This window comes from Impatiens glandulifera, chromosome 2, assembly GCF_907164915.1.
Source record: "Impatiens glandulifera chromosome 2, dImpGla2.1, whole genome shotgun sequence".
Taxonomy (NCBI): Eukaryota; Viridiplantae; Streptophyta; class Magnoliopsida; order Ericales; family Balsaminaceae; genus Impatiens; species Impatiens glandulifera.
The window spans coordinates 67,957,875-67,970,746 of record NC_061863.1 but is presented as its reverse complement, the minus strand read 5'-3'; the positions used below and the strand labels follow the sequence as shown (position 1 = coordinate 67,970,746).

Genomic DNA, 12,872 nt, shown 5'->3' with positions numbered 1-12,872 from the left:
AAAGTATTGATTTTAGCGAAAAAACATATGATGATTCGGAAGTGGGGTACTTCACTAATGGAGATGGGATATATATGAACCTCAATGATTTTAATATCGAGAAATTGGAGAATGAACCAGTGAGGAAAACCAAGTAGATGTTATGCATTTAATCCTAATGGTCATGCTACTTCAAAGTTTGTAACATGTATGAAATTCAATACAAAAGAAGATGTTAAATTAGTCATAACTAAATATAGTTGTGCTAATAAGTTTTCTTTGAGGTTAAGTGTTGCTAATAAAACGAACATCAAAACAATATGCAGTAAGGGGAAGTGTACTTGGACAATGTTCATTAGCAAAGATAATACAACAAATACTTTGATGATCAAGAGAATTCAATTTGAGCATACTTGTTATACGGTTAACAAGATTGGTTTAGTAACAGCCAAGTTCATTGCCTCCAAATTCAAGAACAATATAAGGATAAATCCTTCAATTACACTATCCGTTCTTGGTGAATTACGTAAATCAGAGTTAAATGTTAAGGTGACAAAGTCAATGCTTGTAAGAGCTAAACGAATGGTTATTGAAGACTTGAAAGGCAATGCTTTGATAGAGTACCGAAAAATATTTGGTTATGTTGTTGAAATAAAATGCACAAATCCTGGATCAACAGCTAAGTTGAAACTTACGTGTGATGAAAAACAAATGAACTACATTTTTAACGAATTTATGTATGTTTTGATGTAGTGAAGAAATGATGGTTATCAGGGTGTAGACAATACTCGGAGTAGATGGATGTTTCTTAAAAACTATTTACAAAGGTCAACTCAGCTGTTTTATCTGTAGTCGGTCGAGATGGAAACGACAAATTATACCCTCTTGCATGGGCTGTTGTAGAATCCAAGAGCACAGACTCGTGGTAGTGGTTTTTTTATGTCATGAATGTGTTAAGTTAATTTTTATAATTATGCAGGTCAATCATCTCAAGGACAATCCTGCCAAGGTCAATCGTCTCAAGGACAATCCTCCCAATGTCCATCTTTTCAAGCAAATATTCAAGGCGGATTCTCTATTCTACTACAAAATATTATAGGTATTATTTTTATAACATATTATATATGGCATAATTTTATATAATAATTTACTTGTTTGTGTGTTAAGGTGCATGTATAAGTGTTGGTTCAACTGAAAGTAAATCATAGAATTATGCCTCACAATATTACAGGCATTATTTGTTTATATAGCATAATCATTTTGAACATATTATATATAGCAAAATCATTTATAAATTATTCATTTGTTTGTTGGTTAAGGTGCATGTACAAGTGTTGGTTCAACTGTACCAATTATTGTTGGTGCAACTAAGGTAAATCATGGAATTAGGCCACCTGGTTTAATGTGGAGAGGTGTACCTACAATTTCATGTAATTAACTTCAAACTACAGTTAGAGAAAAAAGAAGAAAAAATTTGGGGAAAAACAAATTACCATAAATTATTGTTATATTAGGTTCTTTTGTAAGCATTATGTATTTTTGGTGATACTGAAGTTCTGCTCTATCTTCTAGTACTGTTGGTCTTATTTTGGTTAAAAAAATTCTTATTGTGAACTCAGCTTCCGAGAAGCTTATTTTGATAGTTTTGTTTGAATTTGGTATTTCTTGGTTATACTATTTTGATAGTTTTGTTTGAATTTAGTATTTATTGGTTATATTGATAGTTTTGTGTAAATTTGGTATTTCTTGGTTATACTATTTTGGTGGTTTAATTTCAGGTTCAAATTTCTCAATTGTGGAATAAGATATTTTATTTCAGGTTTAGATATTAGGTTGGAAACTAAGCTACATAAATGAACTTTAAGTCAAGGAAATTCTAGGTTACAAAAAGCAGCACATGATAAAATAAAGATATTGAGGTTAAAATAAAGTTGCACCTAATATCTTTTATAATATTAGAATGTATATTTGAGACAAATAAAATTATTTTTTTATTTTATAATTTATATAATTATTAGTTATAAATATATAACTACTTATTTATACATTTAAAAGTGTTATAAGTTTTTATTTTTATTTTTATCTTTCTAATATTTTTTATGTTATAGTATTTATGTGAGTATACTTTCAAGTATTATAAGAGTTTAAGTTTTATGTTACAAAATTTTAATGAAGTTTATATTAGTTAAGAGGAGTGAATAGAAGGAGAAAATTTGGAAGAGGAAATAGAAGAGGGAATGATATGCCATTTATAAATTCGATTATCTTCAATTACATTTTTTCTTCATTTTTTAAAGTCAATTCCAAAGTTTATCTTCATTCTTATTTTTTAAGTCCACCCTAAATATAATTTCTGAATCCGTCCTTAGTCACGTTTGATTCATCTCAATTATAATAAGTACTTTTAAATAATTAAATAAGTTAATTTGATTTCTAAAACTATAATTATAAATAATAAAATCACAGGATATTTATATTTTATATTTTGTTTAATTAATATATATATTAAAATACATATATTAAAAATCAAAAATTAAAATATATGTTTTGTTATTATAATAACTAGCATGAATCCCGTGCATTTGGGTACAAATATATACAAAATATTATTTATTTATAAATATTTTAGATAAAATTAATATTATTCAAATTTAATTAATTTAAAATTGGTTTTAGTTGGTAAAAATTAAGTTTAATCTTAAACTTAATGTTAACATATATTTTATCCTTTCGATACCCCACTTAAGCACTCAATTGACCATAATCTTGTGATTCACACTTTTTATATAACATTTTTATCCAATCGGTAAACCACCAACCAATCTTAGTCGACCTCAATTGATGACACATCTCTTATATCTCGTTAAACTCAACCACTAACCCCCAATTGACCATAATATTGTGACTCACACTTTTTCATATGCCTCTTTATCCCCCCGACAAACCACTCACTAACCCTAATTTTGTGACTCACACTTTTTTATATGTTTTTTCATTCCTCGACAAACCACTCATCAATCTTAGTTGACCTCTCTTGTATTCTCACTTCAACAAATCAACAATCAATCTCAATTGATCACATACCTCTTATCCAACGTCAAACCAATCACTAACCATCACCCAACTTTCATCTTGTGACCTCACACTTTCAAATACTCGTCAAATCAACCACTAATTCTGACCTCATACTCGATAAACCACCCACCACCCAACCTCCATCTCGTGACCTCACATTTTCAAATGCTCGCTAAAGCAACCACTAATTCCGACCTCACACTCAGCAAACCACCCACCACCCGACCTCCATATCGTGACCTCACAATTTCAAATACTCGCCAAACCAACCACTAATTCCGACCTCACACTTAACAAATCACCCACCACCCGACCTCCATCTCGTGACCTCACACTTTCAAATGCTCGCCAAACCAACCAATAATTTCGACATCACACTCGACAAATTACCCACCACTCGACCTCCATCTTATTATCTTACATTTTCAAATGCTTTCTAAACCAACTACTAATTTCAACCTCACACTTTCAGATGCGTATCATTTATTTAAAAGTTGCGCCACCATATATTATATATTAGGATCGGGATCGCCGATAGTGGACCGGGGTCCGGCTAAAAGAGATCGCTTACAACAACACACACACCACTTGGCACTAATTCGGTTAAAGATTATAATCGTTCTTAACACTATGCAGGTTGTCAAAGACTCTTGAACCGAGTTTAAGAGCAAAAATGTCTGTTTCAACCTGAAACAAACGCACGCGATTCGGTTAAGGAAGGTAGTATAGAGAATTCGGTTGAAGTGAAATGAAATCGGTTAGATGGGAGTGAGTATATGTAGTGATTCGATTCGGTTGGAGTGGGAGAAAGTCGGTTCGGTTAGTTTAATGACATAAAATAAATAAAGAACACAAAACGCAGATTTTTATGATTGTTCGTAGCAAACTCTTCTACGTCACCCCTTCTTCTCAAATGGTGAGAAGGATATTCACTAAGGAATATTCCACAACACAATACACAATACGATCGAGTCTTATTTACTGTTCGTCGTTCACTTTACAACACTTACACAATGATGTAATACACTTTTACAACGGAATGTTTACTGTTTACAATTGTTTCACTTTGATCAAGATAACTATATGACTTTCGTATACTATTCGATCAGCTCTCGTGCATGTGTGTTTCTTTAATGCTTTGGCTTCCTTTTATATAAGAAATATGACAACGGTCATATTTCTCACTCTTGAGTTGGTCATGGGTAGCCGAGCCGGTCAGAGTAGGTTGCTTTGTTTTTTGTACACATGGCAGTCATGCATGAGGGCGACCGCCTGTACTGTGAAGGTTGCTTGTGAACTTGGATAAAATCTGCAATCATTAGATTGCCACATGCCTTATCTCAGAACCTTCTTTTGCATATTTCTAATATATATTCATTACGTCATCTTAAGATTATTCATAACTTTGAATAATCTTCCCGTTGGCCTTAAGATCTTCAATGCGTTGAGCCAGCTGAACATTATCGGTTAGCACCTCTAACAGGGCCTGAATTTAAGCCGATCCGGTTTAACTTCGAATGTTGTTTGAGTCGATTCTGTTTAACCGAGAGGATAGATCAAGTTGAGCATTTCGGTTTAGCCGATCTTGTTGATGGATTCAGCCGATTCGGTTGAAGTTATTCCTACACACATGGTTAAAGACTGATTAAGTTCTTTAGATAGTTAATTTTCTTTTAATAAATTAACTATCTTGATTTTTCTAATATTATAGTCAATAATGTATTTTTAAAAATCTAAATTTGCATGTTTTGAGATTCAAATCTTGGTCTTAATCATGAAATATAAACACTTTAACCGCTAGAAATAATTTTATTATTTTGTATATATATATATATTGTATTTAATATTTATTACCAATTAGTTAATTTTTATATTAACAAAAAAATTATTTATATATATATATATATAATGAGAGAAAAAATGTATAATAAAAGTAAGAGAAATGATTATGTGAGAGAATTTGGTGAGGGAATGACTTGGCATAATCTTATTCTGAAAAAATCAAATAATTTCTCTTTTTTCTCTCTTTCCTCCCACTTTTATATTTTCCAACCAATGTGATGTCAAATCAATCTCTCACCAAATTATCTCTCTATCACTCCTCATAAAAGTAAAATGTATTTATATAAAATTAGTGATTAACAATAATATATATATAATGAATGAGAAAATAATTCGAAAAGAAAAAAATATAAGATAAAATATATTTATAGGCATGTTTTATGATTTGAACCATGAAATGTGAACACTTTAACTAGACCACCTAAAATTGTTGAAATGATTTTATTACTTTAAGAGAAAATAATTATTATGAAAGATAATTGATGACGTAGATTATTATGGTACTTTTTGACTTTAAACATTATTATATATATATAAATATTATAAATAGTTTGAATAAATGAGAGAAAATGAATAAAATAATTAGAAAGAGATTAAATAGATGAGAGAAAAGAAATAAAATGATTAAAAATAAATGAAATAAATAGAATAAATAAAAAATATTTAAAAGCGGTGAAAGAGAAAAACGCTAAGATTATAAGTTTAAACGCTCATAACTAATAAAAGAGATAGAGAGAAAATTGAGTTTAAACACAAATTATGTTTGATTATAATTTTTTTGGTGATTTTATTACGCAAAATTATTTTAACAGCTTATTACGTAAATGTTGAATAATGACTTGGATGGGTCCAGCTAGGAACCAATTCTTAAACTAACCTTGTTTGATGTTTAATTTCTCAAACTAACATACTTGGTTCATTCAATCACAAACTAGCATACTTTACTATTCAAACTCGGTTTTCATATTTTATTTTTATTTTAATTAATTAATTATTTTTATTATATTTAAACTCATTATTAAATATATATTTAAATTATTATTTTTTATTAAAATATTTAAATCATTATTTTTATAAATTAAATTATTTATATTTTGATATAGGTATATATTTACATTATTATTTATATTTTGATATATATTTTAAATTATTATTTTTTAAATTTTATAATTATAATTTTAATATATATATATATATATATATATTTACATTTCAATTATTATTTATATAATATAATAATAAATATTCACTTTATTATCCTCATAAATAATTGATAAATACTAATAAATTTAAAATATTTTAACTATAACTATATATATAATAATTTAATAATTTATAAAAATAATTACAATCATTTTTCTCTAAATTATTGACGATTTTACTCAATACATTTTTAACTATGTCTTGTATAACATGTTTTGCCACACCTGCCACAAATTATGGTCTTTCGTGAGCTATCCATCTCAATTTGAATACGTTGACTTTGACTTTGTTAGTTTTTCTTCCTCTTCAAAATTTTATTGAGAATAAGATTATCATATTTCTCCCAATTATGTGCTATTAAGAATGTCCAAAATTGATTTATTGAGTATATTTGAAATCGTTAACACTATATTTTATGTTGTTCGTTGATAAACATTTTTTCTTATGTTTTATTATTATTTTTCAAATGCTTAATCTCGTTATTTTCTATTTTGAACGATCATGTATTTATTAATGATTTTGGCATTATATTAAAACGATTCTCAATTATATAATATTGGATTAAACTTTTTAAAATAAAAAGTTATATAAATTAATAATTAAAAGTAAATATATTAAAATATAAATAATTAAATTTATAAAAATAATAATTTAAATATATATATATATATATATCAAAATATATAAATAATTAAATTTATAAAAATAATAATTTAAATATTTTAATAAAAATAATAATTTAAATATATATATATATAATAATAATAAGTTTAATTATAAATAAATTTAAAAATAAAAATAAGAATTAAAAAAACTGAATTTAAATAGAAAAAGAGGTTAATTTAAAAATTAATTCGTCCAACTAAAATATTAAATAATAATTAATTATACGGACTAGGATCACAACTGAATTTTGAACTGAATGTTACGGTGACGTCAATCAAAATCAACAAGGTAGGCATGACAATTTTTCCCCAATGGGTCGGGTACTGAAAGGAATCGAACCAATCGGTTCAGGTAAATTTTTTAATTTTCGGTTCTGACTAATTTTGGGTTGAAACCGATCGGCTCCGGTTTAGGTCCGAATACCCGAAAAAATAATTTTTAAATTCAACCCATCTATTTTTATTGAAATATGTCTCTAATTTTTTTTGGGTTATAATCTATTTCAATATTAGCTTCAGTTTCATCTTCTATAATATGTGTCTATTTTTTTTATCATAAAAATGTTGTAAAATAAAGAATAAAAAATGGACATGAGAGAAGAAGAGACAAGAAGAGAGGAGATAAAGAGAAGTAATATATATTAGAGAGTTAATTAATTTTTGATTATTAATATTAGTTTTTTTTTTATAAATATTTTTTTTATTATTTATTTTTATATGATATAATTGAGGGCTGTTTATTTTTGTAATTAATATAATATTTTATATTTTTTATTATATAATTTTTTAAATCTTAATAAAAATTGATTTTTTTTATATATTATTAAATATTCAAAAATTAATTAAAAAATTTAAATTTGTTAAATTGTTTCAAATTATATTTAACTAATAAAAATATATTAAAAAAAGTAAAAATATATTAAAGTAGTTAAATGAGTAAAAAAAATAGTTTAAAAGAACCGGGTCGGGTTCGGTTCCGGGTACCCATCAGTTCCGAACCGATATTTTGGGTAATTTAAATACTCGATTTTTTCGGGGTAAATTCGGGTCCGATTCGGTTCGGGTTTGATTCGGGTTCCCCGAAACCCGAACATTTGCCATGCCTATGTGTGGCCTTCCTAACCTTATAATATTGAAATAAATATTTTTACTTATAGAAGAAACCGTATATATGTATTGGAAAATACAAGTGAAAACAGTCTTTACTTAAAGTAAGTAGTAATATTACGGTCAACACGCACACAAGAGGAATCTAAAATGAATGAATGAAGGAAAATTTGACAAAATGATCCGAAAGATTCCCTTAATTGCATCTGTGGTCACCGCATAATTTTTAATGTGCTGGTGACTTTTATTTTTTTTGGACGAAAATATCCTAATCGCGAAACGCTATAGGCCTTCATATTTCGCGAAGGGAAAATGTTCTTTATATAAATACTCAAAAAAAAATTCATTTCGTTATTTTCTTTCTCTCTCTTCTCTCTCTACTCCGCGTTCTCTCTCGCGACGACGACGAAACCCTAAACAAACACATCATACAAATCGACGACCAAAACCCCTTTTAATCCATTATTGTTCATCATACGTATCAATTTATGTTCTTATTTCTATTATGTTCATCTTCAAACCCTAAACCATGAGGTTGTTCTTATTGTTTATCTTGTTCATATTTAGTTTTGTTTATATTTTGTTCATATTGGTTGTTCATCTTGTCGATGATGATATTTGCAAATGATGCTCTAAATCGGTTCCGTTTCAGAGAAGATTCATGTTTGCGATGAGACTTCACGTTTCGCGAATGGGCTTTACGTTTCTTGTTTTTTATAGTTAATCATTACTTCATTTGGGAAGGTATCAACATCACTCATGGTTTTGAAGAGAATTTGTGTTAGAAAAATAAACCTTAATAATCTTTACATGGAAACATTTAGTTTTTCAGAAAAGGCTTTTTGAGAAGCAATCATTGAGCTACAGGTAAAAGAAGATGGTTTTAAATCGATTCGTAAGTCCATTGAAGAAAGTAAAGAAGAAATTGAGTTGTTAAACATAAGATTAACAACTCAACTAATTCTTTACTTTCTTCACTGGACTTACGAATTGATTTCAAACCATTTTCTCTTACCTGAAGTTCAATGATCGCTTCTTCAAAGGCATTTTCTAAAGAATCTAAATGTTTCTATGTAAGATTAATAAGATTTATTTTGCTAAGACAAATTCCCTTCACACCCATTACTTTGTTGTTGATACATTGTCAAACGAGAGAAATTACCTATAAATAATTTTTAAAAAATTATATTTCGCGATTGATAGTCCCTTTGCGATTAGATTCACGTTTCGCGACGTGACTTCACGTTTTGCGATGTGACTTTACGTTTCACAATATGACTTCACGTTTCGCGATTTGAATTCACGTTTCACGCGCTATACTCTTTATAATTCTATTCCTAGCGGGACATTTTATTTCTTCACTTCGCGAAGACCTCATCTCTCTCTAGCCTCTACTTAACTTCACTGCTCCCTGCCTCGACGATTCTTCATGCTCGTCTTCTCGTTCCTTCATCGTCGTTATTAATCAGGTTAGTTTAATTTTTGGTTTAAACCGTTTAGGGTTTATGTTTATGGTTTCACGATGGGTTTGTGGTCATGGTGATGATCTATGTACTTACTTTCATGCATTGCCAATAACTCAGGCTGGTGTTTGCATTTTTTTTCTCTAGCCTCGAGAAAACTGAGCATTAATATTGTTGGTCGAATTTTCGAATCTCAAACATCTTAGATAATTTACCTTTCACAGCACGCAATCTACACTTGCATGTCTCATCCAAACATTTTACATACCGAAGATGTTTTCTTGACTTCTCCACATTGAATTCAAAATGATTAGTCATCGCATATTTATATAATATAACCTTAGTTGAAGTTCTTTTTTATTATCAAACAACGCACATACTTCCAATACGGTTTCATTACTTAATGTTATCGCAAATGAGGGGTCTGTCAGGTATGTCGATGGTGTACCCAATGATGCTCTTCTTTCACTAGATGGTGTACCCATTGATGTTTTTTTTGTACTAGATGATGTACCCATTGATGCTCTCACACTAGATGATGTACCCATTGATGTTCTTGCACTAGATGGTGTACTCATTGATGCTCTTGCACTAGATGGTGTATGTATTGATGTTCGCTGAGGCGTGGGTGCAGTTGTTGGTGCGGCACTAGTAAGTAGCATTCAAGTCATGCGTAAGTATCCCATAATGAGGCAAATAGTTTCTGTTTAATTTTGACTTTCAAAGACATCCGAGGGTACAACTCCTGATAGACTTTTTTGAGTAAGTGATTGTGGTAGTATATTTTCTTGAATTGACCAATTGGGTATGTAAGTAGTGGTATCTTTTTTCTTGAGTAATGTATTTTCGTCAAAAAAAAAAATAAAAGGGTCACAAGATTAATAAAAATTATCGAATTACCACGGATACAAATAGAGTAACTATTAGGTTCATTTTGTCCAATTTCCCAATATTAATATTAGCGAGCGTACCGGACTCACCTGACCCGACTGATGATAAAATTTTGAAATAGCTTATTTTTTTTTTTTTAACAAGAGATAATAATAATAATAATAGATCAATCGTGTCAGCCAATTGGATCGGATCAGTAGCGCACCGCCCGTCCGTTTGGCACTTGCATATATTGACGACGGACTCTATCTGTGGCGACTGGCGATTGATTGATTGTTCGCTTGCTGGACAGACAGACAGCCGGCGACACCGATCTTTGCATTATCGATCGCACTTCCACCTGTGAGCTTCTGGGTTCCCCGCATATGTCGGCAGAAGCTCCGCCCTTTCCGTCGTCTCCGACTGGAAAATCCATCGGCCAATCCCCCCTATTCTACTCGAATATTCATTCTCATGCTTCTCTATCCTTCAGATTTTCAAAGCCCCGGTGTTTCGCCAGAAATGGAATCCGATGCAGCTTCGAGAATTCGCAGAGATGGACGGTTGACTGCGTCTCAGGAACGGATCCGATTCACATAATCCTCAAGCCGTCTCCTTCTTCTTTAACAATGGCGACTTCATCTTCCCTGAAGAACAACGCTAAGAGGGTTTGTCTATTCTATTGCAACGAAATGAAGGCCCTCGCCGAGCGAATCGCCGCCGAGTCTGATGCGATTGAGCTCCGTAGCATCTCCTGGAGGTATATATATATATATATATATATATATATTTAAATTAATTCATGATGTATGTATATGCAAAGAGATCGAATAATAATAATGATGATTATTATATTAGAACTAAAGAATTAAGTTTACATATATATATATATATATATATATATATATATATCTCATGTGAAATCAGTGGACTAGCTAACTAGGAATCATATACTTGTGATATTTGTTTGAACAAATTAACATGATTGATTAGGAAATTTGAGGATGGATTTCCCAACTTGTTCATATCAAATGCTCATGGCATTCGGGGACGGCATGTGGCATTTCTTGGGTCATTTAGTTCGCCAGGAGTGATATTTGAACAACTGTCTGTCATCTATGCACTGCCCAAGTTATTTGTTTCCTCATTCACACTTGTGCTCCCATTTTTCCCCACCGGAACATTCGAGCGCATGGAGGACGAGGGAGATGTTGCAACCGCTTTTACCCTTGCCAGAATCTTGTCCAACGTACCTATTTCAAGCGGAGGACCAACTAGCTTGGTCATTTTTGATATTCATGCCTTGCAGGTTCACGGATGATCAAGATATTTTTTTAACATCTAATCTTATATCTTATCTCACTTGTTTTAATTTCTACTTTGCGTTGGTTTCTATTTAGGAGAGATTCTACTTTGGTGACAATGTCTTACCATGCTTCCAGAGTGGGATACCCTTGCTTAAGAATAGGCTTCAACAGCTCCCTGATTCTGACAATGTAAGATTTCTGCTTAAAAAAAGAAGAAGAAGAAGAAGAAGAAGCTGCATCTGAGGCATCACCAATCATCATATGAAAACTCACCATATAATTTTTTATTGTTATTAATAGATATCCATTGCTTTCCCAGACGACGGTGCATGGAAGAGATTTCATAAGCAGCTGCAACATTTTCCATCAGTAAGCTATCCTGCCTCTTAATTGGCGGCATCATTAACATTAATCATCATCTTTTCTTCTGTCTGAGAAATTAATTAATCACATCTGTTCAATTATTAGATTGTTTGTGCAAAAGTCAGAGAAGGTGATCAAAGAATCGTGCGTCTCAAAGAGGGGGATCCTAAAGGACGTCACGTTGTGATAGTCGATGATTTAGTGCAATCTGGTGGCACTCTTATCGAATGCCAGGTAACAATTAATTACTTGTCCTAATTACTTTTCATTTGAATGTCTTTTTCCCCATGCTTACTACCTTAGGATTAAAATTTTTATTCTCTTCTAGAAAGTCTTGGCAAAACATGGGGCGGCAAAAGTCAGCGCCTATGCGACTCATGGGATTTTTCCAAACAGGTCCTTCGAACGTTTCAAACCCAATAATGAAGGTATTTTTGTATACTTTTTGTTGGTTAGCTTTATTGTTTCATAAGATTCTTATATGTATATGTATATATATATTACAAGAGATTCCTAATTAATTCTTATTATATATTATTGGATCTAGTAAACTAGCTGGTCTCTAAGATTGCTTGCCCAATATCACAGGTTCTCCAGAGAATGGATTTACTTATTTCTGGATAACAGATTCATGCCCACAAACTGTAAAGGAGGTGAAAACCAGGCCACCATTTGAAGTTCTTAGTCTTGCTACATCCATAGCTGCTACTCTTCAGATTTGACATTTCCTAATGAGCGGATCAGCTGCAAACAAAGCATGCAAAATCAAACGCCTCCCTCAAGCTATAAGGGAGTATTCTTAAAATTCATTTGTTAATTTTATTTATTTATTATGAGCTGTTGTTAACACAGGCTCCCGAGACAGAATTTTGCATTAACAACTTGTCCGAATTGGAATTGGGTTAACCTTCTTCCCCAATGCACTTGATAATAATAATAATTATTATTATCATTGTCTCTTATTCAACCATTTGGTTCAATCGTGAAAAACAAAGCAC

General features: G+C 30.7%; 1 protein-coding gene across 1 annotated transcript; it reads left to right on the top strand.

Moving 5' to 3' along the window:
- Positions 1 to 10,415: 10,415 nt before the first annotated feature.
- LOC124926611 (ribose-phosphate pyrophosphokinase 4-like) lies at positions 10,416 to 12,834 on the top strand. Its single transcript, XM_047466869.1, has 7 exons — positions 10,416 to 10,964; positions 11,198 to 11,513; positions 11,605 to 11,700; positions 11,812 to 11,880; positions 11,980 to 12,108; positions 12,203 to 12,302; positions 12,463 to 12,834. The coding sequence occupies exons 1-7, from the start codon at positions 10,591 to 10,593 to the stop codon at positions 12,594 to 12,596; spliced, it is 1,218 nt and encodes a 405-aa protein (XP_047322825.1). The 5' UTR covers positions 10,416 to 10,590; the 3' UTR covers positions 12,597 to 12,834.
- The last annotated feature ends 38 nt before the right edge of the window (positions 12,835 to 12,872 follow it).